The sequence below is a fragment of the Suncus etruscus genome, chromosome 15, assembly GCF_024139225.1.
Source record: "Suncus etruscus isolate mSunEtr1 chromosome 15, mSunEtr1.pri.cur, whole genome shotgun sequence".
NCBI classification, from domain to species: domain Eukaryota; kingdom Metazoa; phylum Chordata; class Mammalia; order Eulipotyphla; family Soricidae; genus Suncus; species Suncus etruscus.
In genome coordinates this window covers 56,344,245-56,372,088 of record NC_064862.1, presented here as the reverse complement: position 1 = coordinate 56,372,088, position 27,844 = coordinate 56,344,245, and the positions used below count along the sequence as shown (strand labels likewise).

General features: G+C 44.9%; 1 protein-coding gene across 1 annotated transcript in view; it reads right to left on the bottom strand.

Moving 5' to 3' along the window:
- TMC5 (transmembrane channel like 5) overlaps window positions 1-23,511 on the bottom strand; it is a 28,886-nt gene extending 5,375 nt beyond the window's left edge. Inside the window, exons 1-14 of the mRNA XM_049788113.1 lie at window positions 23,325-23,511; window positions 23,038-23,097; window positions 20,739-20,838; window positions 17,526-17,613; window positions 17,023-17,271; window positions 15,450-15,598; window positions 12,109-12,253; window positions 10,722-10,877; window positions 9,930-10,081; window positions 7,721-7,799; window positions 4,413-4,510; window positions 2,937-3,029; window positions 2,078-2,153; window positions 1,411-1,544 (exon numbers count right to left, since the gene is read on the bottom strand). Of these exons, the coding sequence (XP_049644070.1) occupies window positions 1,411-1,544; window positions 2,078-2,153; window positions 2,937-3,029; window positions 4,413-4,510; window positions 7,721-7,799; window positions 9,930-10,081; window positions 10,722-10,877; window positions 12,109-12,253; window positions 15,450-15,598; window positions 17,023-17,271; window positions 17,526-17,613; window positions 20,739-20,838; window positions 23,038-23,097; window positions 23,325-23,511 (1,766 nt within the window). The remainder of the gene's footprint in view (window positions 1-1,410; window positions 1,545-2,077; window positions 2,154-2,936; window positions 3,030-4,412; window positions 4,511-7,720; window positions 7,800-9,929; window positions 10,082-10,721; window positions 10,878-12,108; window positions 12,254-15,449; window positions 15,599-17,022; window positions 17,272-17,525; window positions 17,614-20,738; window positions 20,839-23,037; window positions 23,098-23,324) is intronic.
- Between the last annotated feature and the right edge of the window lie 4,333 nt (window positions 23,512-27,844).

The following is a 27,844-nucleotide window of genomic DNA, read 5'->3' as shown; positions in this document are numbered from 1 at the left end:
TCCTTATGATAGAGCAGCCCCTTTATTTACTCCTTATTTATTCATACACAAAGGCTGGTCACCCTGAGAAGATGCCGAAAAGAGAATGCAAACCCACAGCACCTGGGGACCACCAGGAACCAGGAAGAGAAACTGTCAAATCAAAGGAATGTCTGAGGAGCCTGAGCAATAGCATAGTGGGTAGGGTGCTTGCCTTGCACACAGCCAACCCAAGTTCAATCCTCAGGATCCCATATGGTCCCTTGAGCATTTCCAGGTGTACTCTGTGAGTGCAGAGCCAGTAGTCAGCCCTGAGCATCACCAGACGTGGCCCAAAGACAAACAAAAAGAGAAACAAATCAAAACAAAAAAAGGAAGGTCCTCACACCAATGTGAGGAGAGAAAAAACCTGGGGGTCAGAGGAGCTGGGAACAGCGATGACCCAAGGATTCAGCCCTTCAGTGTGACGGGCATTGCTTATTTGTCAGGGCACCTAACACATACAAGACATCTGTTCTTCTGCCAGGCACTTTCCTGGCCCCTGGAGTTGAACTTTTTTGTTTTTTGGGTCACACCCGGCACTGCTCAGGAGTTACTCCTGGCTCTATGCTCAGAAATCACGCCTGGCAGGCTCAGGGGACCAGATGGGATGCCAAGATTTGAACCATCTTCCTTCTGCATGCAAGGCAAATGCCTTACCTCCATGATATCTCTCTGGCCCCTGGAGTTGAGTTTTGAGGTGAGAGGCGACATGTACCTCTCTGTCACCCCATCCCCATCTTTCTGTGTAACCTTACCAGATGGTAAGACCAGCCCATTTCTTTTTTTTTTTCTTTTTTTTTTTTTTTTTTTTGGTTTTTGGGCCACACCCTGTGACGCTCAGGGGTTACTCCTGGCTATGTGCTCAGAAGTTGCTCCTGGCTTCTTGGGGGACCATATGGGACGCCGGGGGATCGAACCGCGGTCCGTCCTAGGCTAGCGCAGGCAAGGCAGGCACCTTACCTCCAGCGCCACCGCCCGGCCCCAGACCAGCCCATTTCTGGGAGGGGTTTTTGGTAGGTAACAAAAGGATTGCCTCAGTGGCAGAAAAAGGATTCAGCAGGAGATTCGGAGAGAAGCAGGAGGAGACATGGCAGAAACAGATTGAGATGTCAGGGCAGCTGATGAGAGTTGCTTAAAAGGTTAGCCTTGGTGGCTAGGGTATATTATCAATAAAGTTTCATGGCTCCTGAAACCTGACTGCCTGTGGATCATTTCCTCGAGGCTATCCTGAACCCTCAGGCTGGAGGTGGATTGCAGGTGTGTGGTCCAGGCTGGAGGAGAAAGGCCTCACCTTCCATTTCACCATCATTCACCTCAATCCAGGACTCAATAATTAATATGTGATTCAACACCTCTCCTCCCCTGAGCCCTGCCCTGGCCATATGGTACCTCCAGACAGTGATGGCCAAGGTACAGAGGACTCCAGTGAAGGATGGGAAGAAGAGTAGGAAGATGAAGACCGTCATCATTTGCGAGGCCCGCCAGGCTCTGCTGGGTGGTGGGAAGTTCATCATCAGGCTAACCTGTCAGAGACAGTGTGGGGACCTCTGTGAGTGGCCAGTCCCTGGCTTCTGGCCTCTGCTCAGTCCCAACTCTGACCACTTCTGGGTCATGGGATAGAGTATAAAAAGAATTGACAACAACAGCCAGGAGACTCACTTTTCTTTTCTTTTGTTTTGGTTTTGTTTTTTGGGTCACACCCGGTGGCGCTCAGAGGCTACTCCTGGCTCCACGCTCAGAAATCGCTCCTGGCAGGCTTGGGGGACCATATGGGATGTCAGGATTCGAACCACCATCCTTCTGCATGCAAGGCAAACACCTTACCCCCATGCTTTCTCTCCAGCCCCTCACTTTTTTTTTAATTTAAAAATATTTAAAATATTTTGTTTTTGTTTTTTGGGGGGACCATATTCAGTCATGCTTAGAGATAACTCCTGGCTCTGCACTCCTAAGCAGTGCTCAGGGATCCCTTATGGGATGACCAAGATCAGACTAGGGTTGACCAAATACAAACAAACACTCTCCCTGCTGTACTATTTTCTGACCCAAGACTCACATTTTTGACGTAAAACATGATGAAAAGAGTGATCATTTGGATAAAGGGTAGTAAAGGACAGAAGAAGGTTCCGGTCCTGTAGGGGAGAAAATGGGTGTCAGAGATCACAGGAGACCCAGATGTGGAAGGTGTGGAGCAGGGGTCCTCAAACTTTTTAAACAGGGGGCCAGTTCACTGTCCCTCAGACCATTGGAGGGTCTGACTATAGTAAAAACAAAACTTATGAACGAATTCTTATGCACACTGCATATATCTTATTTTGCAATGAAGAAACAAAACAGATACAAATACAATATGTGGCCCACGGGCCATAGTTTGAGGACCACTGGTGGAAGAAAGGGGAAGTGAGGGCCAAGGGATCTCCCCAAACCCCAATAAGGAACCCTGAGACACCCCCCCCAATATGATCATGTTTGGCCTTTATGTAAGTGAGTAAGGTGGAATGAAGACATCAGAGAAGCCCAGATCCCATAGTTCCAGGAGAACTCAGGGGTTTGTGTTCGTTTTGGTTTGGTTTCTAGTTTCCAGCAGTGCTCAGGAAGATTCTACACTCAGGGATCATTCCTAATGGGGCTCAGGGAACCAGGGAGGGTGCCAGGGATTGAACCCAGGTTAATTGCATACAGGGCAAACACCCCACACTGTACCATTTCTCCAGCCCTCCTTTCTTTTTCATATTATTTGGTCTGGCATTATCCAAAAGTTGGCTGAAAGCAAAACAATAGCCCAAGACTTAAGCTCACAGTTCTCAGACACTAAGTTCACATTTTCAATCAACCAGGGTACTGCTGAACACCACAGATTCAGGAACTTGTCAAACCCCATCACAGGGAATTTGGAGAAGTCCCTCAAAACTCACCACACCAGTGTCTGTGCATAGATGAGCTCCAGGACATTCCTGGCGATGTCAAACTCCTGTGAGCCCAAACTCACAAAGTGAGTCCCAATGATCCTGGAGAAAGATAACAGGAACCAGATTATTCTCATTCACTTGTCACAGGGACAACCATCAATCAAGGGAACTAACCCTGTCACAAACTTTAGACAATGTCAAGTCCAAGCAAGCTGGTTTGGAAGAAATGAATTCACAGAAATAAAATGAGCAAAATGTCTTCAAAAGGAAATGCTGTTGCCAGAGTGATAGCACAGAGGGTAGGGCATTTGCCTTGCATGCAGCTGACCCGAGTTCAGTCCTCAGCATCCCATATGATCTCCAGAGTGTGACAAGAGTAATGTGTGAGTGCAGAGCCAGGAGTAGTCATTGTGTGCCTCTAGGTGTGGCCCAAAAACTAAAACAATAATAATAGGAGATGCTGCTAATATGGTTCAAAGAAATTTAGAGGACCAGAAATTTGATACAGGGGTTAAAGCATTTGCCTTGCACACAGATGACCCAGATTAAATCCCTGGCACCACATAATAGTCCCCCTGAGAACTTCCAGGAGTGATCCCTAAGCACAGAGCCAGAGCACAGCCAGGAATCATCCAAAACCACCCCTCCCCCCAAAAAAAAACCCCCCAAATTTTGGGACTAGAGTGATAGCACAATAGTAGGGCATTTGCCTTGCACATGGCTGATCCAGGAACAGCCTGGGTTTGATCCCTGGCATCCCATATGGTCTCCCAAGCCTACCAGAAGCAATTTCTGAGTGCAGAGCCAGGAGTAACCCAAGTGCCACTGGGTGTGGTCCATCCACCCCCAAAGAAAAATATTCCAGAATATTTGTTAGTTTTTATTTGTTTGTGGGTCATACCTGGAGAAGCTAAAGGGTTATTTCTAGTTCTGCACTCAGATCTTACTCCATAGGAGATGCCAGGGTGTTTTTTTTTTTAACTCAGGTCAGCCCTGTGAGAGGTAAATACCTTTCATAGTCACTGTCACTCAGACCCCATAACATTTGTTACTTTAATTGTTTAAGTTATTTCTCCTATTCTCTTGTTTTAACTACTCTTGGTTTCTTTTCTTTTCTTTTTAGTTCTCTTGGGCCACACCTGATAGTGCTCAGGGGTTACTACTAGCTCTGCACTCACAAATCACTCCTAACAGGCTTGGGGAACTATATGGGATACAAACCTGCATCCATCCTGGGTTGGCAGCTTGCAAGGCAAATGCCTACTGCTGTTGTCTCATGATTTCTCTTTTATTTATTTAATTTTTTTTTTATTTTTGGGCCACACTCTCTGACACTCAGGGGTTACTCCTGGCTATGCACTCAGAAATTGCTCGTGGCTTGGGGGACCAGATTGGACGCTGGGAATTGAACTAAGGTCGGTCCTGGTGTTCATGGTTTCTTAAGCATCTTTTTTTTCCCCTCACGAACCAGAAAATACTTACCGCCTGAGAAACTCTCCTAGCAGAGAATCAATGATAGAGAACACAAAGTCCATCAGAAGGAGCCGGTAGATTTCCTGGCCAATGAGGGTTTCCCAGCACTGCAAGGGCACAAGAGTCAAGGTCTGGGAAAGGACCACTGTTTCTACCCTGACATGCTGACATGCTGTTCTGATAAGGGCCTGGTTGGGGTTCAGATTGACTGAGTCCTTGGGGACCTAGAAAAACAGATTCTCTCTGTGCTGTGAGCCAAATTTTGTTTGCAGTCTTCAGCACCTGCAAACAAGTTCTTCGTGGAGTTCGGGAAAAATTCCACGGGGAAAAGGTGGGCACGCGGAATGGCGAATGACGGAAAATATATTGTAAAAATGAATGAAACCACGCAGATTGCATGGGGACTCGCGTTTACAAGGAACGAAACGGAGACAAATTTATTTTTTGAGCTGGCTGACTTTTAAAGGCAGGGAAAAAAGGTGCAAATTCTAGACGTCAAAGAGGCCGGGAGAAGAATGAAGGACTTTGGCTTAAATTAGCATTTAAAAGAGCTGATACTGAAGGTGAAAGGACAGCTTGTAATTATCAGGGAAGTTGAAGAGTGAGGAATGTTTCAGAGTTTCGGGGGAAAAGTGAAAATTACTTTGTTTTGAGCTAAGTATATGGAAAAATCTGTTTCTTGGCGCCAGAGTAGGAAAAATTACAGGGAGCTGTTAGGTGGGAGACTTTAGGCGGGATTAGTACTGTCCTTAGAAAGAATTTACTAAGGCCTGATTTCTAATAATGGTTAAAAATAAAGAGAGAGAGAGAGTTACAGCCACATTTTAGAATTATTGCCAAACCATCCACGCAAAGGGTCAAGTGATTTTGACTGCTCTAAGCGGGCCTTTTTGGCAAATAATTCCTTTTCAGGAGAGCACTACACTTTGGTGTGTGCTCCTCCTGAGTGGGATGTGGCATCTCTGTACAGAAATGGACTGTCAGACTGATTTTACTTTCAAGGATATTCCAGGATATGCCCCAGCTTTCTATGTTCCTTCTTTCTCCACTAAGGTTTGCAAAGATCCACACTTTCCCTTCTCTCTTTCTCTTCTTGACATCTTCTTTCTTTCTTTCTTTCTTTCTTTCTTTCTTTCTTTCTTTCTTTCTTTCTTTCTTTCTTTCTTTCTTTCTTTCTTTCTTTCTTTCTTTCTTTCTTTCTTTCTTTCTTCTTTCTTTCTTTCTTTCATTCATTTTCTTTCTCTTCTTTCTTTCTTTCTTTCTTTCTTTCTTCTCTTTCTTTCTTCTTTCTTTCTTTCTTTCTTTCTTTCTTTCTTTCTTTCTTTCTTTCTTTCTTTCTTTCTTTCTTTCTTTCTTTCTTTCTTTCTTTCTTTCTTTCTTTCTTTCTTTCTTTCTTTCTTTCTTTCTTTTTTGGTTTTTGGGTCACACCCGGCGGTGCTCAGGGGTTACTCCTGGCTATATGCTCAGAAATAGCTCCTGGCAGGCACGGGGGACCATGTGGGACACCGGGATTCGAACCAACCACCTTTGGTCCTGGATCAGCTGCTTGCAAGGCAAACACCGCTGTGCTATCTCTCTGGGCCCTTTTCTTTCTTTCTTTCTTTTCTTTCTTTCTTTCTTTCTTTCTTTCTTTCTTTCTTTCTTTCTTTCTTTCTTTCTTTCTTTCTTTCTTTCTTTCTTTCTTTCTTTCTTTTTTTTTTTTTTTTGGTTTTTGGGCCACACCCGGTAACGCTCAGGGGTTACTCCTGGCTATGCGCTCAGAAGTTGCTCCTGGCTTGGGGGACCATATGGGACACCGGGGGATCGAACCGCGGTCCGTCCAAGGCTAGCGCAAGCAAGGCAGGCGCACCTTACCTTTAGCGCCACCGCCCGGCCCTCTTTCTTTCTTTCTTTCTTTCTTTCTTTCTTTCTTTCTTTCTTTCTTTCTTTCTTTCTTTCTTTCTTTCTTTCTTTCTTTCTTTCTTTCTTTCTTTCTTTCTTTCTTTCTTTCTTTCTTTCTTTCTTTCTTCTTCCTTCCTTCCTTCCTTCCTTCCTTCCTTCCTTCCTTCCTTCCTTCCTTCCTTCCTTCCTTCCTTCCTTCCTTCCTTCCTTTCTTTCTTTCTTTTCTTTTCTTTTCTTTCTTTTTTTTTGGTGATTTTTGAGCCTCACCCAGCAGTGCTCAGGGGTTACTCCTGGCCCTACATTCAGAAATCGCTCCTGGAAGGCTGGGACTATATGGGATGCTGGGAATCTAACCTGGGGTTCGTCCCAGTTTGGCCATGTGCAAGACAAATGCCCTTCTGCTGTTCCTGACATCTTTCAACTCGTCATGGGGGTCCCTTTTTTCTACCAGGACTAATGGGCTTCTTTAAGAGACCTGGAGGTATCAATGGCTAGTCATGCTTTTATTCTTTTTTACCTCTGGATCTTAGGAAGAGTCAGGTAAAACCTGCATAATTAACAAAAGGCCTTGTGGGGCTAGAGTTATAGGACTCTTTTTGCCTTGCACCCAGATGCCCCAGGTTTGATCCCTGGACTCTCAAATGATTCCCTGTGTACCATCAGGAGTGATTCCTGAGTGCAGAGCCAGGAACATTGAGCACTGAGCTCAGAGCCCTGAGCACTGCCAGTTTTAGCACCAAAACCAAACAAAAACAAAATGACCCAAAGGTTTTAACAGGCTACCACAAACTGGAAGGTTGAATCAGATACTGTTGGTTAGTATTCTTAGCAGGAAGTCAAGACTTTGTGCTGAGGGGATCAGTTTTTAGATTGGCTAAAGAAGGAGAGGGAAAGCTTGGGTACACATTCCCAAGGATGGATGGATGGGTGAATAGATGGGTGGGTGGGTGTACGGATGAGAAGGTGGATGGGTGGGTGTGTGAGTAGGTAGATGGATGAATGAAAAAATGAATGGATACATAGATGAATGGAGTTGTGTTAAGATGAATGGATGGAATGGTGGATAGATGGGTGTTTGGAAGAATGATTGATAAATGAACAGAAGAACAAAATTATATAGGCCTTATTCCATGGAAAAAAAAACTCAGAGGAAGTTGAGAAATTTACTTGCTCTCTGGTGGGCAAAGGTTAAGAAAGTGTGGGGTCAGAGAGAGAGAAAAGTGGGTGGGATGCTTTCCTTGCATGTGGCCCACCTACATTTGATCCTTGGCATCCCATAGGGTCCCCTAAGTACTACCAGGAGTGATCCTCAAGTGCAAAACCAGTACCAATTCCTGAGCATTGCCAGGTGTGACCCAAATAAAACAAAACAAACATTAACAACAACAAAAAAGAAAAGGAACCAAAGTGAAGGTAAAGAAGCAGGTAAATCTTACCTTCTGGTCAGACAGAGCCACCACATTGAGCCAATAGTAACAGAGAATACCAATAATTGAGATTTTCAGGAGGATGTTCCTAAACAATAGAAGAGAGAAGAGCAGCCATTCCTTCTGTGATAACTGTGAGTGCTGTCTACCAATATTTTCTCTGGGCACCTGGTACAACTGAACTTCCTACCCTTCTCCCATGGTTGGAATGAGGCCAGGATTAGAATAGTTCTGACAGAATTTTTCCTATACATGGATATACATGGAATCTATTATGCTGAGTGAAATAAGTCAGACAGAAAGACAAAGGTGGAGAACAGTCTCACTCATCTATGGGTTTTAAGAAAAACAAAAGACATGTCTCAACAATTTTCAGAGACAAAAGAGGAGAGGGCTGGACGTTACAGCTGACCTCATGAACCTCACCACAAAGAGTGATGAGTTTAGTTAGAGAAATAACTACATTGCAAACTATCCTAACAATGAGAATATATGAGGGAAATAGAAAGCCTGTCTAGAGTACAGGTGGGGGCGGGGAGGGGAGGAGGGATATTTGGGTCATTAGTGATGGGAATGTTGCACTGGTGATGGGGGGTGTCTTCTTATACGACTGAAACCCAACCACAATCATGTTTGTAACCAAGGTGTTTAAATAAAAAAAATAAAAAAAGAAGAAAAAAAAGAGCCATTATTTACAAAGTTATTCATAGTTGGGTTTTAGACATACAAGAAAAAAAAAAGAATAGTTCTGACAAACGAGCTGTGAGTCATCACTTGTGACATTTCCATGATGCACAGGCCAGTGTTTCCCTCTTGGAAAAGGCCTTAGCACAACTGTTTTCGGCTCTTTGGGTCTCAATACTTTCAGGTGAGTCAAACCCAGCCCCTCTGAGCAAGCTCAGAGCACTGGCAGGTACTTTTTGCACATGGAAGCCCTGGGCTTGATCCCTGGCATTGCATGGTCTCTCCAGTACTGCCAGGAGTGATGCACCCCTCCCAGGTCCCCATATCACTCAAATAAACCCTCTTTGATACATATCATAAATATTTTTTGGAGGGGGGGGCACACCCAGTAGAGCTCAAGGGTTACTCCTGGCTCTGCACTCAGAAATCAATCCTAGCAGGCTCAAGGATGCCGGGGATCAAACCTGTGTTAGCCACATGCAGGGCTAACACCCTGCCCACTGTGCTATCTCTCTGACCTCATCAATAAATACTCTTAATTGCTGAATACCATAAATCAAACACCTAAAAATAGTTAAAATAGTGGGGGTGGTTGAGGAGAGAGCTCAGAGACCTAATGTTTTGCATGCAAAAAAACCCCACCTTAGCATCACCTGGTTCCTCAAGAATTGCCTGATGTTTTCTGCCCAAAAAAGAAATGGCAAATGTGATTACACATAGGTGCATCCATATGGATCAGAAGTTTATAAAAATTCTTGATTCTGTGTGAAAAGTGTGTTGGCACAACGGACAATGTCTTGGATTGGACAATCTATCTTGCCTGGAGCCTAGAGTTGGTCTTATGCCAGGAAACTTCAGGGATAGGGTCGCTTTGTATTTAGGCCAAGGTTATTCCTTTCCATGCCTCTCATATTTTGGTGGGCCTATGCAAACAACAATTGCCACTCTAACACCGTTTTTACTGTGCTCCTTTGACTCTAATCCAAAAAAAAAAAAAACCACTTAAAATTTGAGGTTAACTTAAGCTAATATGCATGTACATAGAAATGTAAAAAATACTATGCCTCTAATGTTTAAGGAGTTACATACGTTTTATGGCTTTAGATTGCCTTGTGTGCTGTTAAGAAATATTATAATGTGTTACAATCTGGGGACTTGAGGGACAAAGTAATTGTACATGGATTCTGTTTTATTTATCTTAATGTTCTTTGAAAGTTCAAAGTTAAGATATCAGCAAGGGGACTTCTTCTGAGAATTATGTTATGGGTGATTGTCCTTCCACTGTAACTTTACCTTGTCTTCTTTCTTTGCATCTTTGTTCTCATAATTAAAAATAAAAAAAAATTCTTGATTGTTTCTAACTCCTGGCAGAGGAGATGCCTCTACTGGGGAGCTTGAAATGAAGGCTTTTTTCTTCAGAATAATACTACAGCCAACTCAGAATGTTTATCTGAGAAAGGGGGTAGCAAGCACTTTCTGAAAAGGCCCTCTCGATCCATAGTTTCCTTGCTGCAGGTGACTCAGACCCACTCACCTAATCAGGAGGCTATAGACCTCATGCCTTGGCATCTCGTAGTGCTCCACCAGCCGGAACATGGAGTAGAAGCGTGGCACAGCCAGGTTGATGCAGGAGACCACAAAGGGCAGTAACAGTACTGCCCCGGGGTCCCTGTGATTCTGCAGAAACTGTAGGCAACAGAGACAGAGAGTCAGCACCCCAGATCCCTTTCGACATCTCTTAGAAAATCTCCACGAGGGCCAAGTGATAGAACAGCAGAGAAAGCCCTTGCCTTGCACGTGATCAACCTGGGTTTCAACTCCCAGTATTGCATGTGGTTCCTAAAGCCCACCAGAAGTGATACCTGAGCACAGAGCTAAGAGTAAGCCAGGTATGGCTCCAAAAACACTCCATCCCAACATAAAGATTTCCCCCAGGAGAATCCACATAGCTTTTATTCTTTTGGAGGGGAAGGGAGTTTTGAGCCACACTCAGCAATGCTCAGGGCTTACTCCTGGTTCTGTGCTCAAGAGCCACTTCTGGTAAACAATCCAGGTTCGATTCGCAGCACTCCAAGAGTACTCCCTGAGCACAGAGCCAGTAATAAGTCCAGAGCATAGCTGGGTGTGGTCCCCAAAACAAACAAAACAAGATGCTAATTATGAGTTTTTAGGTACTTATGGGCACACAAATTCATCCTTATTCTAGTGACTCTCCAGCTAATACCAAGCAGTTGGCTTTGGCTTCTAAACTGTGGAGCAAGCTTTACTTCATTTTATACCTGGGCACCTCTGCTCTACCCCGTGTTCCCTCCTGACCATAGCTCACCTCCAAGTTGTTCTCGGCCAGGTAATAAACGGCCACACAGCAAGCCCCGGCCACTCCCGTGGACACAAACCAGGCTGCCAGGTGAGCAGACAAGCGAATGAGCTGCTGGCTGAGGGTTAACTTGACTTTCTCCTGGCGGATTTCTGACAGATTCTCCTGGAACAAGGACAATGTGGGGATTCAGGGCAAGGCCAAGTATTTGCAAGATCCTGCTCCTTTGTTTGCAAGACCACACCCCAAGCTAATATTTTGGGATCCAGAGACCCAAATCCACCCCAGATCCACAATCAAAGAAGAGAGCAGAGGACATTCATGGTGGATTATGGGAGACTCTCATCATCCTAAAGGGAATAAGAATGCCCAGGCATGTTGCAGAGGTGTTTTGCATCAGAAAAAAAGGAGGAGATTGGAACTATGCTCTTAAATGAAATAGTACCAATAGAACTGAGGCTGTAAAGCTTTGCCAAATTCCTTTGTTCCTAACCTCTTCTTTTTTCCTTTTTTTTTTTTTTTTTGGTTTTTGGGCCACACCAGGTGATGCTCAGGGGCTACTCCTGGCTATGTGCTCAGAAGTCGCTCCTGGCTTGGGGGACCATATGGGACGCCGGGGGATTGAACTGCGGTTTGTCCTAGGCTAGCGCTGGCAAGGCAGACACCTTACCTCTAGCGCCACCGTGCAGGCCCCCACTTTTTTTTTTTTAAAGTAAAGTTTGCCCTATAGATCAGGGTTCTCAGGCTCAGTTTGACTGATGTTTGGGACTGGACATTTGGGATTGCACTGTGTTGTACAGCTGTCCCATGCATCCCCTCTACAGTCAATTTACAAACAAACTCCATAGTTTCTACACATTGACTTATGTCCTCTAAGGATAAAGACTGAAAGCTGGAGGAAAATGTAAACCTGGCCCTGTGGAGCCAGGAAATATCTATACAGAACACATCATAAAAAATAGCTAACTTGACTTCCAAACATGTCAGTACTGACAAAATTCCTTTATCAGGGAAATTGCCCATTTTCCAACACCATCACTGGCACTAGAGCATTATGAATAGTTTTTATTTTCTGAATGTGGAGGAGAAACCAACCTCCTGGACAATAGACACATGATTCATTATAACCTTAAAAAAATTTACAGGGGCTAGATCAATAGCACGGTGGTAGGGCATTTGCTTTGCACGCTACCTACCCAGGATGGACCCGGGTTCTATCCCCAACATCCCATATGATCCCTTGAACCTGCCAGGAGTGATTTCTGCCAGGAGTATCCCCCGTGTGCCGATGGGTGTGGCCCCAAACAAAAACAAAAACAAACTAACAAAAGTTACAGCCTCACTGAAGGAGGGAAGATTGGCCGTGAGCAGATGCAGCCTGACGTGCTTTTCTTACCCTTATCTCCGTGCTAAGATTCTTCTGCTTGAGCTTTACTGCTTTGTCATGAGTGACAGTGAAGTCCCAGCAAAAAATCAGTTTAGCAATGCCTCTGGAGTAAAGGTGGGGGTTGATGAAGTTTTTCCGGAAATACTTAGCCATGCTAAAGAAGGCAGAAATAGACATACCCTGTTATTAGCAAAAACATGGAGGCAGTCAGGGTTCAAAGACAAGTTCTATCCTTCATAGTGCAAGGAAACATAGAGGCATTAGCCCCTAGTCCTTCTGAAATCAGCCTCAACAGCATAGTTATGAACGTGGACTCAAGACCCCATAGCTACGCTTACAAATCCTAGATTCGAGGCAAAATTTCAGCTGTCCTAAACCTGATGTCTCTCATCTATATAGTGAAGGATGGGAGTAGAGGGTCATAACAGTAACCTTGGCACAAGTTATGATGAGTTGTTTGAGTTCGTGTTGTTGCTGTAATAACATTGCAAATGTAAATACACAAATATTAAAATAAATAAACTTAAAATAACACAAACGTGGGTCCAGAGCATTAGCACAGACAGTAGGAAATTTGTTTGCCTTGCATGCAGTTCAATTCCCAGTATCCCATATGCTCCCCGAGCCTGTCAGGAGTGATTTCTGAGTGCAGAGCCAGGAATAAACCTTAAGCATTCCCTGCATATGGCCAAACAAACAAACAAACAACAACAACAACAACAAAACCCCCACAAATATAATATCTTGCTAGAGGTCAGAAATCAGATAATAGGTCTAATATCAAGGTATTGGCATAGCTGAGTTCATCCTGGTAATTCTAGGTGAGAAGACCCAATTTTATTTGACATATATCCTCATTCTCAGGGGGAAAAATTATTCCAGTGCCCTTATCCCTAAAAATATATCTTCTTGAAGTGAACACTTCTTGAAGTGCACCACTGGAGCAGTATCTCATTCTGGGAATCACTCTTCTAGGGGTTATACTGTACATTTCCGCTAGAGGTCGCCTGTATTCCTTGGCTTGCAGCCCCTTCCTCCAAAGTTGCATTTTCCTCTTACTCTTTGAATTTTTTACCAACTAGTTCCCAATTACAGGAGACACTCCTGTGATCACACCTAGAGCACCCACACAGTGTCAGGTAAGGTCCTTAATTTCATCTGCAAAATCCATTTTTCAGATAAAGAAACAGTCACAGGTTCTAGGAATTAAGATGGATGTCTTGGGCTATGGTGGTAATTATCCAGCAAAAACAAAAACAAACAAACAAACAAAAAACAGGAATCCAGTAGCACTTTTATTTGTTTTGTTTTGTTTTGTTTTTGGGCCACACCCGTTTGACGCTCAGGGGTTACTCCTGGCTATGTGCTCAGAAATCGCCCCTGGCTTGGGGGGACCATATGGGACGCCGGGGGATCGAACCGCGGTCGGGATCTTTCCTTGGCTAGCGCTTGCAAGGCAGACACCTTACCTCCAGCGCCACCTACCCGCCCCCAGTAGCACTTTTAGTAGGAAGGCAGCTATTAGAGTCTTGTAGCCACCAGGACAACTCAGTAAAGGGGGACCCAGGAAGGACTGAATATTGAAGTTGTCTTTTTTGTTTGTTTGGTTTTTTGGGCCACACCCATTTGATGCTCAGGGGTTACTCCTGGCTAAGGGCTCAGAAATTGCCCCAGGCTTGGGGGGACCATATGGGACGCCGGGGGATCAAACCTGGTCCGAGATCTTTCCTTGGCTAGCGCTTGCAAGGCAGACACCTTACCTCTAGCGCCACCTCGCCGGCCCCTGAACTTATCTTAATAAATGTCAGCAAAACTGATGCTGCCTTTCCCAAAATTTACCAGCACTGAGAGAAAGAACCTCTTAAGACACAAAGCCAAGGACATGTGGTTGAAGCCCCAAGGTAGGGCCTTATATTACTGCAACCTTTGAGCACTCACACCATATTTTACTCGTCCACAACTGTCAGTTGGCAGCGACAGGAGTCCCTCCATCTGCGGTCAGGACTGGATCCCATACTTGAGGCTAGACACTTTTCTCTAATTTCTTTTTATTATTTGTTTTTGTTTTTGTTTTGGGGCCACACCTGTTGACGCTCAGGAGTTAGTCCTGGCTATACACTCAGAAATCGCTCCTGGCTTGGAGAGGATCATATAGGACACCGGAGAATCAAGCCACCGTCTGTCCTAGGCTAGAGCATGCAAGGCAGACACCTTACCTCTAGTGCCACGGCTTCAGCCCCTTCTTTTATTTTTTTGGTTTTTGGGCCACACCCTGTGACGTTCAGGGGTAGTAACCTGGCTATATGCTCAGAAATCGCTCCTGACTTGGGGGGACCATATGGGACGCCGGGGGATCGAACCGCGGTTCATCCTATGCTAGCGCTTGCAAGGCAGACACCTTACCTCTAGCACCACCTTCCCGGCCCCCCCAGCCCCTTCATTTTATTATTTTTATTTGATTTAATTTTTTTTTTTTTTTTTGGTTTTTGGGCCACACCCGGTAGTGCTCAGGGGTTACTCCTGGCTGTCTGCTCAGAAATAGCTGCTGGTAGGCACGGGGGATCATATGGGACATCGAGATTTGAACCAACCACCTTTGGTCCTGGATCGGCTGCTTGCAAGGCAAATGCCGCTGTGCTATCTCTCCGGGCCATTTGATTTAATTTTTGAGTCACACCTGGTAATCCTCAGGGCTTACTCCTGACTGCACTCAAGGATCACTCTGGTGATGCTTGCAGGCCATATGGGATGGCAGGAAACAAACCCAGGTCAGATACATGCAAAGAAAACACTTACCCACTGTACTATCTCTCAGTCTTCAATGTTTACTTAAAAAATTTTTTTTTGGTTTTGGTTTCTGAGCCACATCCAGCAAGTGCTCAGGGCTTACTCCTGGCTTTGATCTCAGGAATCACTACTAGTCGTGCTTAGGGGACCATACGAAATGCCAGGGATCAAACCTGGGTTGGTGGTGTACAAGGCAAATGCCCTGCCCACCACTATTGCTCAGGTTCCTGGTATCATTTTCAAATTTATTTGTTGATTTTTATTTATTTGGTTTTGGGGCCACTCCAGGTGATGTCCAGGAATTACTTTTGGCTCTGCACCTAGGAATCAATCCCTGTGGTGCTCAGGGGACCATAAGGGATGTCGGGGATCAAACCCAGAGCAGCTGATTACAAGGAAAATGCCTTATCTACTGTTCTGTCTCTCCAGCCTCACAAGACCCTATTTTCCCCTAAAAACTCAGGCTCACCTCTCTGCCTCAAATGATAAGAGATGGCACCATTTTGAGTCTGCGATTTTGGAAAGTAACCTCCCCTCATCACCCTCCTGCCCCAGCCTGGTACCTGAGGAGCAGGCTGAAGAAGCAGACCACCAGACACCCTCCAATGGTGAAGAGATAAGCCAGCTGCATGTTGTAGGATGGGCCTTTTCCATGATAAATTGTGGAATTGGTGTAAAAGCCATAATACATTACAGTGTCATTAAAATAACCCTGCAAAGTACAAGAGATCCTGGATCAGCACAGCAGGTCACTTTCAGCCACAAGAAGCTTGGACCAAGGGCCAGAATGATAGCATAGTGGGGAGGGCATTTGCCCTGCACACAGCTGACCTAGGTTTGATCCCCAGCATCCCATATAGTCCCCTGAGTCTTCCTTTAGTGATCTCTGAGTGAAGAGCCAGGAGTAACTGCTGAGCAGGAGTAACTTGCAGATGTGGCCCCAAACAAACAAACAAACAAACAAACAAAAAAGAAGCTTGGGTCATAAAAGGTCTTGGGGTACTTCAATGGCCAAGTTCCAGCATTGCAAATGTGAGGTGCAAAGTTGATCCCCCAGCACTGTCCTATATATGCTAAAAAAATGGATCTCAAGGCTCTGCTGCTTGGGAGCCTCCACCAATCCTGTCAGACTCAGGACCAAATGGGATGCTGAGAATTGAACCCAGGCCACTCACAGGCAAGACAAGAGTCCTACCCTCCATACTATCACTCCAGTCCTAAAACAAACAACCCCCCCCCCCAAAAAAACCCCAAAATCATCATTTTAAAGAAACACCAGCCAGGCACATGTGTGACTCCAAGTCATTCCAGCACAGGACTGGAGAACTAGTTGAGTGCCCAGGTTTGATCCCTAGTAGTACATTTAGCCCCCTAAGTCCTACTAGGGATGATCATGAGCATAGAGTCAGAAGTAAGCCCTAAGCACTTTTAAAAAGCCCTAAGCAGGGGCCCGGAGAGATAGCACAGCGGCGTTTGCCTTGCAAGCAGCCGATCCAGGACCAAAGGTGGTAGGTTCAAATCCCGGTGTCCCATAGGGTCCCCCTTGTCTGCCAGGAGCTATTTCTGAGCAGACAGCCAGGAGTGACTCCTGAGCACCGCTGGGTGTGGCCCAAAAACCAAAAAAAAAAAAAAAAAAAAAGGCCTAAGCAATTTTAAAAAAGAAAAGAAAAGAAACAAAAAAGGAGAGGAATGTGTCTGCATTGAAGTATTTATTTCTTTTTTTTTTTTGTTTTTGTTTTTGTTTTTGGGCCACACCCGGTGACGCTCAGGGGTTACTCCTGGCTATGCGCTCAGAAGTCGCTCCTGGCTTGGGGGACCATATGGGACGCCGGGGGATCGAACCGTGGTCCGTCCGAGGCTAGCGCAGGCAAGGCAGGCACCTTACCTTTAGCGCCACCGCCCGGCCCCTGAAGTATTTATTTCTATGCAGAAAAGAACATTCTGGACAGCTCAAATGTGACTGAAAAACATAACTCAGCCATGTACAAAATGCCTTTGGGAACAGACATTCTAAACATCTGCTGTCTCCACCACTTAGGACCCCAGAAGTCTGAGCGAGGCAGTTCCCCTGCCTCGTGACTGGCAGGTTCTGGTTTGGGTTCGAGGTGGTGGTGGTAAAGGGGCCCGAGGACTTACCGACCCTGTGAAAAACTCAAGCCCTGTGAAGGGAAGGTTGTTCTTCTCAGCCACAGTAAGCTGCGGGATGATGAGGAAGCCAAGGATCACAATGAAGAAGAAAACGTTGAACTTCCACAGCCACTGCAGGAAGTTGAAGTAGGACAAAACACTGGTCCCAAACTTGCCCCCGATGACTTTGAACGTCTTCTGCCACAGGCTGACAGCTCCCAGCAGCTCCGAAAGGCTGTTCTTGGATCTCCGGCACGCCTGGAGGTTAGACAACTGTTCTGCACAGCTGGCTAGGTCCCTTATAGAAGGAACCTCATAAGCTGGGCTGCTCCCCAGGAACACTGGCGGAGGCCCACCAGGCTCTAGGAAATGCTCAGAAGCCTATCTGCTTTCAAGGGAACAACCCTGTGTGCCATTTCTTCTCCCCTCCATGGTCCCCTTCATTCCCCCTTTACTATCTTCACCACCTAATTGTATTATTCATTTACACTGTGCAGGGGAGGTGGGCCCACCTGGGAGATGGAGTTCAGGCACTGCGAGCAGCAGCCAAACTCAAGGCAGCGATGGGGCTGCTTGTTTTTCTCCTTGTCAACCATTTTCCTGTAAGAACCGCAGAGAAAAAGGAGCAAAAGTCAGGCCAGGGAGACAGCTCAAAGCACTGGGGTGCAGGTCTTGTGGTGGGGGTCTATCCCCACCAAGGTACCTATTTTTTCTTTTCTTTTTCTTTTTTTTTATTTAAACACCTTGATTACATACATGATTGTGTTTGGGTTTCAGTCATAAAAGGAACACCACCCATCACCAGTGCAACATTCCCATCACCCATGTCCCAAATCTCCCTCCTCCCCACCCGACCCTGCCTGTACTCTAAAAAGGCTCTGCATTTCCCTCATACATTCTCAATATTAGGACAGTTCAAAATGTAGTTATTTCTCAAACTAAACTCATCACTCTTTGTGGTGAGCTTCCTGAGGTGAGCTGGAACTTCCAGCTCTTTTGTGTTTGAAATTTATTATTGCAAGAATGTCTTTCATTTTTCTTAAAACCCATAGATGAGTGAGACCATTCTGCGTTTTTCTCTCTCTCTGACTTATTTCACTCAGCATAATAGATTCTGTGTACATCCATGTATAGGAAAATTTCATGACTTCATCTCTCCTGACAGCTGCATAATATTCCATTGTGTATATGTACCACAGTTTCTTTAGCCATTGTCTGTTGAAGGGCATCTTGGTTGTTTCCAGAGTCTTGCTATGGTAAATAGTGCTGCAATGAATATAGGTGTAAGGAAGGGATTTTTGTATTGTATTTTTGTGTTCTTAGGGTATATTCCTAGGAGTGGTATAGCTGGATCGTATGGGAGCTCGATTTCCAGTTTTTGGAGGAATCTCCATATTGCTTTCCATAAAGGTTGAACTAGACGGCATTCCCACCAGCAGTGGATAAGGGTTCCTTTCTCTCCACATCCCCGCCAGCACTGTTTGTTCTCATTCTTTGTGATGTGTGCCATTCTCTGTGGTGTGAGGTGGTATCTCATTGTTGTTTTGATTTGCATCTCCCTGATGATTAGTGATGTGGAGCATTTCTTCATGTGTCTTTTGGCCATTTGTATTTCTTCTTTGTCAAAGTGTCTGTTCATTTCTTCTCCCCATTTTTTGATGGGATTAGATGTTTTTTTCTTGTAAATTTCTGTCAGTGCCTTGTATATTTTAGAGATTAGCCCCTTATCTGATGGGTATTGGGTGAATAGTTTCTCCCACTCAGTGGGTGGCTCTTGTATCCTGGGCACTATTTCCTTTGAGGTGCAGAAGCTTCTCAACTTAATATATTCCCATCTGTTAATCTCTGCTTTCACTTGCTTGGAGAGTGCAGTTTCCTCCTTGAAGATGCCTGTAGTCTCAATGTCCTGGAGAGTTTTGCCTATGTGTTGTTCTATATATCTTATGGTTTGGGGTCTGATATCGAGGTCTTTAATCCATTTGGATTTTACCTTCGTACATGATGTTAGTAAATAAATAAATAATTTAGTAATAAATTTAATTTAATAAATTTAGTAATAATTTAATAAATTTAGTAATAAATTTAATTTAGTAATAAATAAATTTAGTAATAAATAAATAATTACTTTATTTAAACACCATGGTCACATGGTTGTTCATAATCCAGTTGATGTTATTATCCACAGTTGAAAAGTTGTTCATGATTGAATCTTAGTCATACAATCCAGCACCCTTCACCAGTGTACATTTCCCACCACCACCAATGTCCCCATTTTCCCTCCCATCCTCCCATCTACTCTTTTTTATGCCTGCCTCTGGGGCAGATCATCATTTTCTTCTTCTTGTTCTTGTTCTCATTCTCTTTCTCTGTACTTGTTCTTCTTCTTCCTTCTCATTCTCCTCATCCTCCTCATCCTTCTCTCTTCTCTCTTCTTCTTCTTCTTCTTCTTCTTCTTCTTCTTCTTCTCCTCCTCCTCCTCCTCTTCTTCTTCTTCGGCAGATCATCATCTTCTTTTTCTTTCTTTGTACTTCTTTCTCCTCCTCCTCCTCCTTTCTTCTTTCCTCCTCCTCTTCTCCTTGTTCTTCTTCCTTCTCATCCTCCTCATCCTTCTCTCTTCTTCTACGGCAGATCATCATCATCTTCTTGTTCTCTTTCTTTTTTTGTACTTGTTCTTCCTCCTCCTCCACCTCCTCGTCCTCCTCCTCCTCCTCCTCCTTCTTCCCCCCATGTTTGCAATATTGTTATTGAAAGGGTGTCCTGCATATCACTTTTCCTCTTTTCAGTACCCAGTTCTTGTCCAGAGTGATCATATTATTGTCACAGTGGTCCCTTTACTGCCTTAACTGTACTCTCCTATTCTTTGTGACAAGCTTCCTAGATTGATTCTTGGATTGGTCCTCCTGGCCCTTGTCTCTATAGTCTCTGGATATTATTACAATACTATCTTAGATAGATGATAGATAGATAGATAGATGGATGGATGGATGGATGGATGGATGGATGGATGGATGGATGGATGGATAGGTGGATAGATGGACGATAGATAATAGCATAGGTTTTTGTTTGTTTTGTTTTGGGTTATACCTAGTGACTTATGGCTTACTCCATCTCTGTGCTTGGGGAATCTTAGGGTTGTGCAAGGCAAGCTCTGTGCTATTGCTCTGGTCCTCTAAATGAGAGCTCTCAGGATGCTTGTTTTGTTTTGTTGTTTAATTCCAGAGTCCCATTCAGGACACCACATTGCATGTAGCTGTCATTGTCATTTTGGAATCTTCTAGTCTTAGACCTCCTTCCTTTTGGTGACCTTGTCAGTTTCAAAGGAGTTTAGGTTAGGTATTTTATTTATAAAATGCCCCTTAGTTGGAATTTTCTTGCTCTGCCTCTGGTTAGAACCCTACACACACATACACACACACACACACACACACACACACACACACACACACACACACACACACACTGAGCAGGGTGTAGACGCAGGGGTCTCAAACTCGCGGCCCACGGGCCGCAAACGGCCCTCCATACAACATTTTGTGGCCCTGCCCTAGAGGAATCTTTTTTTGTTTTGTTTTATTTTAGTTGTTTGGGTCACACCCCCCAATGTTCAAGGCTTACTACTGACTTTGCACTCAAGGATCACCCCGACTTTGCCTCCTGCGGCCCCCAGGTAAATTGAGTTTGAGACCCCTGGTGGAAGGGGGTTTGCGTGAACAAGGGGTGCATACCTCAGGATCCTCTTCTCTTCCATGGTCCTTGGCTGACTCCTAATGGCTTTATTTCTCTCTCTCAAAGTCATGGGGGCCAGTGTGGCGATTAACTTTTGGACTGTGGAAGCAATAAAGAGTTTGCCAGTTCCCGTCTGTTCCCCCTATACCCAGCTACTGTGCTGGAATGTTTGTCTAGGGAAAGAAATGTGGTTGCGGTATGGTTACGGTGCTGTCAGAGATGACAAAGCAAAACTCACAGCCAGGATGTTCATGAGGAATAAGATGCAATGCTTTTCCCCACCAAGGTGAAAGTCACTTAGCAAAACCAAGCACCCTGACTATTTGATTCTTTCATAGGGACAAATGTATGCTACTCACATCAAATGCAGGGTATGCATATAAATAAAAGAGTATTCCAAAAATAATTGGTTTTGGTTTGGGGCCACACCCAGCAATACTCAGTGGTTACTTCTGGCTCTCCACTCAAGAATTATTCTTGGGGCCAGACAGATAGCACAGTGGTAGGGCATTACCTTATATGTGGCTGACCCAGGAGGGATGCGGTTCGATTCCTGGCATCTCACATGGTCTCCCAGCCTGCCAGGGGTGATTTCTGAATGCAGAGCCAGGAGTAGCCCCTGAGCACTGCCAGGTTTGGCCCCAAAACTAATCAATAAATTAAATAAATAAAGTTAAAAAAAAAAGAATCATTCCTGGGGCTGGCATGGTGGCGCTAGAGGTAAGATGTCTGCCTTGCCAGTGCTAGCCTAGGACTGACTGGGGTTCCATCCCCTGGCTTCCCATATGGTCCCCCAAGCCAGGAGTGACTTCTGAGCGCATAGCCAAGAATAACCCCTGAGTGTCATCGGGTGTGGCCCAAAAACAAAACAAAACAAAAAAACAAAACAAAACAAAACAAACAAAGAAAAAAGAATCATTTCTGACAGTGCTTGGGAGACCATATAGGAGGCCAGAGATTAAACCTGGGTCTAACTGCATGCAAGGCAAGATTCCCACCCACAGTATTACTCTACCCACTCAAGCCCATAAAATTAAAATAAAAGTTCTTTAAAAGCCCAGTTAAGGGGGCCAGAGTGATAGCATAGCAGAATGGCATTTGCCTTGCATGTGACCAACACAATATGGACCAGGGTTCGATCCCCAGCATCCTACATAGTCCACCAAGTCTGCCAGGAACAACTTCTTTTTTTTTTTTTTTTTTTGGTTTTTGGGCCACACCCGGCAGTGCTCAGGGGTTACTCCTGGCTGTCTGCTCAGAAATAGCTCCCGGCAGGCACGGGGGACCATATGGGACACCGGGATTCAAACCAACCACCTTTGGTCCTGGGTTGGCTGCTTGCAAGGCAAACACCGCTGTGCTATCTCTCCGGGCCCCAGGAGCAATTTCTAAGTGCAGAGCCAGGAGAAACCCCCTGAATGCTGCCACGTGTTGCCCCAAAACAAATAATAATAATGATAATAATAATAATAATAATAAATCCCAGTTTACAAAAAATTCTAAGGAAACAACAGAACATTTTTCTTTCTCTCTGTCTTTTTTTTTTTTTTTTGTAGTTTTTGGGTCACACCCAGCAGTGCTCAGGGGAAACTCTTGGCTCCATGCTCCTGGCAGGCACGGGGGACCACATGGGAAGCCAGATTCGAACTGATGACCTTTTGCATGAAAGGTAAATGCCTTACCTCCATGCTATCTCTCTGGCCCCAGACATTTTTCTTTTTTATGAGAGGTGGTATAATCATGGAGAGGTGTAATCAGATATGCCCTCCCAATAGGGATGCCAGTTTATATCTCAGAGGGGAATCAGGTGGAGGGGAACAGGGAAGGAAAAACTCCCCAATCACAGTGAACCAAAAGTCCTCATTTTATGGTCTGGAGTGATAGCACAGCAGGTAGGGCATTTGCCTTGCATGTGGCTGTCCCAGTTTCAATATCTAACATCCCTTATGGTTCCCTGAGTCCACGAGGAATACTTTCTGAGTAGCCAGGAGTAATCCCTGAACACCACTGGATGTGGCCCAAAAATAAAATAAAATAGGGCTGGAGAGATAGCATAGAGATAAGGCATTTGCCTTGCATGCAGAAAGACGATGGTTCGAATCCTGACATCCCATATGGTCCCCCAAGCCTGCCAGGAGCAATTTCTGAACGTAGAGCCAGGAGTAACCCCTGAGTGCTGCTAGGTGTGACCCAAAAACTATAAATAAACAAATAAATAAATAAAAACAAACTAAATTCCACAAATACCTTAGATGCCCTCTGTCCTCCTTCCTCTCTCCCTTCCCAGCATCTGACTACCTCGAACGCTTTCATGGGACATCCAAGGAGAGTCTACAACCACACTAAGTTCTGAAGAATCTATAAAAAGGACTCATTTCAAAATGAGATAGCACAGTGTTTGCCTTGCATGCAGTTGATTCAGGACTGACGAATCCCAGCATTACATATGGTCCCCCGTGCCTACCAGGAGCAATTCCTGAGCACAGAGCCAGGAGTAACCCCTGAATGCCACTGTGTGTGACCCAAAAACAAACAAAAAATAAAACCCAAACCCCCAAATGTTAGAAACTACAACAACTGCCTGCCCTTGACGTCATTCAGGTCACTGAAAATCCAGGAGCTGGCCTCGTTCATGTCAGACTTGAATGTGATGGTGCTAAAATGAGATTTGGACTGCTTTCTGGGAATGAGCTGGTGGCTGGACAGATGGTGCCCAGAGGCCACATGTTCCACCTCCACAATGATTTCATCCACTTGGTCATCAGTCAGCATCACTCGCTTCCTCCGAGACATCTCCTCCATCGGATTGGGCTTCCAGGGACCTTGTGAGGAAGTCACAAAGGGATCCCCCCAAGAATCATGACAACGCTTTCATCCCAGGGGAGGTGCCCTTGGAAGCAGAGAGTTCTGTCTCGGTAGCTAGGTAAGAAATTAGAATCCTTCATGAAAAATGATGGGATTCTAGAAACAGATTCTAAAACACTCTGAATCCCATCATGTGTCTTCGATGGTGCTTCTGGGTGGAGAACTTTGGTGATGTTTTGGTAGTTACACAAAGACCTCTAGAAGTCCAGATAGGTTGCCAGTAATCATGGTAATTATTACCTCCTGATTGACTACTCAGACCAGCAAAAATCTCCTGTGTTCTATGTTCAGGCCAATTTTCTCCCAGCTTCTGGGATGGCTGAGCAGACCTGTCACCTCATTTTGACCAGTGGGATGTGAGGCTTTCTGTAACACTCTTGCAAAGGTGACTCATGGTTTTCTGGGCTCACCTTTGCCCTTTGCCTTTTCACTTTCTTCCCAATGGAGGCTGCCATATTGGAAACAAGAGGTCAACCTACATGACTTATGGTTGGTGAGGGAGAAATCCTAAGAGGTGGAGTCCGTACTGTTACAGAAGGAAAAAAAAATGAATCTCTTGATGTGAGGCCACCATCTTGTTTTGGGATATGAATCTGAATTTGACTCCTATTCCAACAGATGTGACTTGGAAATCATGTCACAGAGTTGTTTCATTATTGGATAAATTGTGGGAATGTTGGGTGGGTAAAAGAAATAGCTGACCTTTCCTTACACTGTTGGTTGTTTCTTTTTTTGAGCCACTCCCAATGATGCTCAGGAGTTACTCCTGGCTCTACACTCAGAAATCACTCCTGAAAATGCTCAGGAGATCATCTGGGATGGTAGAAACTGAATCTAGGTCAGCTGCATGCAAGGCAAGTGCCTCACCTGCTATGATATCTCTCTGGAGCCTTATCCCTTCTACTCTTTTTGTTTTGTTTATGTTTTCAGGTCACTCATGGATACTCTTGGCTCTATGCTCAGAAATTGCTTATGGCAGGCTTGGGGGACCATATGGGATGCTGGGATTCGAACCACCGTTTTCTTCATGCAAGGCAAATGCCCTACCTCCATGACATCTCTCCAGCCCCACTCCTTCCACTCTTAATAGAGGGCATGATTGGACTAGAATGCTCTTGTGTCTCCTTCTGAGATAACTCACAGAGACATCACCTGCGATTACTTTAGAGAATAAGACTTAATTTATCTAATAACCCTAAGAAGGCCTATCTGGTGAATTCATTTGTACAGGGAACTGGGGAGTCAGGTTTTCAACACCCCCTGGACTCTCTTTTTCTCCATTTATTTCTCATCTTAACCTGACTCAATTCAGTTTCTCTCAACTCCCCCTTTTATGGGGTGGGGTGGGCCATACTGGGCAATGCTCAGGGTTACTCCAGGCTCTGTGCTCAGAAATTACACTTAGCAGGCTTGCAGGACCATATGAGATGCCAGGGATCAAACCGCCATGTGCAAAGTGAACACCCTACCACTGTGCTATTGCTCCAGACCGTATATCTGCCCTTTGTGCTTGTTTGTGGTGCCAGAAAGTGAACCCAAGGCCTCACTCATTCGAGGTAAGTGCTCCAAGACTGAATCCCAGCCCCAGCTCCTACTCCTAGATGTTCGATCTTCCATTCAAAGATTATGACCATGATCTCTTGCTTCCTTGTCACCCCATGAGCTAATGCATTCCCTTGGGCTTGTGTTTATGCAAATAGTTTCCATCATTTGCAACCAGAAACATCTTAATAAAAAAAAACTGCAGGACCAGAAAGGTGGTGCAAGTGGTAAGGCATTTGCCTTGCCTGCGCTAGCCTAGAACGAACCATGGTTCGATCCGCCGGCATCCCATATGGTCCCCCAAGCCAGGAGCAATTTCTGAATGCATAGCCAGGAGTAACCCCTGAACATCACCAGGTGTGCCCCCCCCAAAAAAAAAGGAAAAAAGAAAATGAAAAAAAAACTGCATCTAAAAGAACACAACTGGGGCCGGAGAGATAGCATAGGGGTAAGGCATTTGCCTTGTATGCAGAAGAAAGTGGTTCGAATCCCAGCATCCCATATGTTCCCCTGAACCTGCCAGGAGCGATTTCTGAACATAAAGCCAGAAGTAATCCCTGAGCACTGCTGGGTGTGACCCCAAAACCAAAAATAAAATTAAATAAAAGAACACAACTGTCAATGATAGTGAGTAGAATAGAAGTTGCCATAATTGGGGGCCGGGCGGTGGCGCCGAAGGTAAGGTGCCTGCCTTACCTTCGCTAGCCTAGGACGGACCTCGGTTCGATCCCCCGGCATCCCATATGGTCCCCCAAGCCAGGAGCGACTTCTGAGTGCATAGCCAGGAGTAACCCCTGAGCGTCACCGGGTGTGGCCCAAAAACCAAAAAAAAAAAAAAAAAAGAAGTTGCCATAATTGAGGTCAAGAGGAATGTGGCAATGTCTGCATTGCTTTGACCCCTTTCCTACTCCAAGGACTCATGTTCCATTCCATGAAGCCTTACCTTGAGGTGACTTGTCCCAATCAGATCCATACTGAGATGGGTTTCCATAAGCCTGATCCAGGTTAACTTCATCAACATATGCGTGGTTGACTAGAACAAAGAGGCAGAAGTCAATCCTTGTGTGTGTTAACCCCAATGCACTAGCAGTTACCAAGCACACAGTGGAGAGACAGATATTGCCTGGGTGAAAAATAAAATACAAAAAATAATACTGGGGCTAGAGTGATAGAATAGAAGTAGGGTGTTTGCCTTGCACACAGATGATCGGGATAAACCCGAGTTCAATCTCTGACATTCCATATGGTCCTCCGAGCTTACCAGGAGCGATTTCTGAGCACAGAGCCAGGAGTAACCCCTGTGCGCTGCCAGGTGTGGCCTCCAAAACTCAGGAAAACAAAAAAACAAAAACAATGCTGCCAATATAAACAGCAATGTTTTCATCGAACGCCTGGCTAAGGTTGTCAAGCTACCTCTAAGTCCTTCCTGACTAGCATGTTTTGAATATGCAAATAAACAGCTCTAGGCTATGAAGATTTAGGAGAGCACCAAATTCTCTGGTGATTTTGTAGCCTCAGTTCAGTATTTTAATATCTTGCAGTTATGTTTAAAGCATAAAAAATCAGGTAGGAAAAAGAAATCAGGTAAGTTCACATTAAGGAAAATATTTCTGGGGGCTGAAGTGGTTGCTCGGAGTGGTAAGGCATCTGCCTTGCCCATGCTAGACTAGGATGGAACACAGTTCGATCCCCAGGCGTCCCATATGGTCCTCCAAGCCAGGAGCGATTTCTGAGTGCGTAGCCAGGAGTAACCCCTGAGCATCACTGGGTGTAGCCCAAAAAAATGTATATATTTCTGGATTCTTTTGAAAATTTTGAGAAACTGGACATGCTAAGCCTTCATTTTCTTGGCACCACAATAAGCCAAACTTGAACTCTAGGTCAGTTGCTACACTTAGCATGAGCTAGCACTCTTGCCCCAGCCAGCTGTGAGGACTTGGGAGACTGAGTGTCTATTCTAGACTCAGAATGTCCAATCCTGATAAAGAAGGCATGAGAAGTAGGGGGACAAAGCCAGTTCCTCATTGCTGGGCTCTTTCATGGTCACCCAGAATATGACCTTCATCTTTGTGTTTACCATAGCCTGTTCCATGATCTCTAGTCCCAGAGTAATCATGTGGAGTCATCATCTTCTTAGACCTTAATTCAATGCTTTCAGGGTTGTCTTCATTGTCTCTCGAAAGAATGCCCAATGAGCTAGCTCCCCCATGATGAAATGAAGGCTGGATTGAAGATGTTCTGCGAGATAGACTGAAATCCCAAAATGATGGCTCAATATTCAGGTAGTAGCATAATTAGCTAGTCACCCACCCACTCATTCCTCAATTAACAAATTCATATTTCCATCCCTTTCTTTTTCCTTCCATTAATCAATTCATCCATTTCTTATTTATTCCTTCCTCCCTACCTCATCCATAAATCCATCCCTTCCTTATCCATCCATTCTTTCCTCTACTGCTTCCTTCATCCACCATTCCATCTACTTGTTTCTTCCTCAATTCACCAACCCAACCATCCTTCTCCCATATACCCATCAAACCACCCATCCCTCTTCCATCACTCCCTCCACACATCCATCCCTCCTTCCATCCAACCACTCACCATTGATTCATCTTTCTTTTATCCATCCATCCATCAATCCACTCATCTACCTAATCCATCATTCCTCCACCATTTTTGTTTCTTTCATTCATTTTAT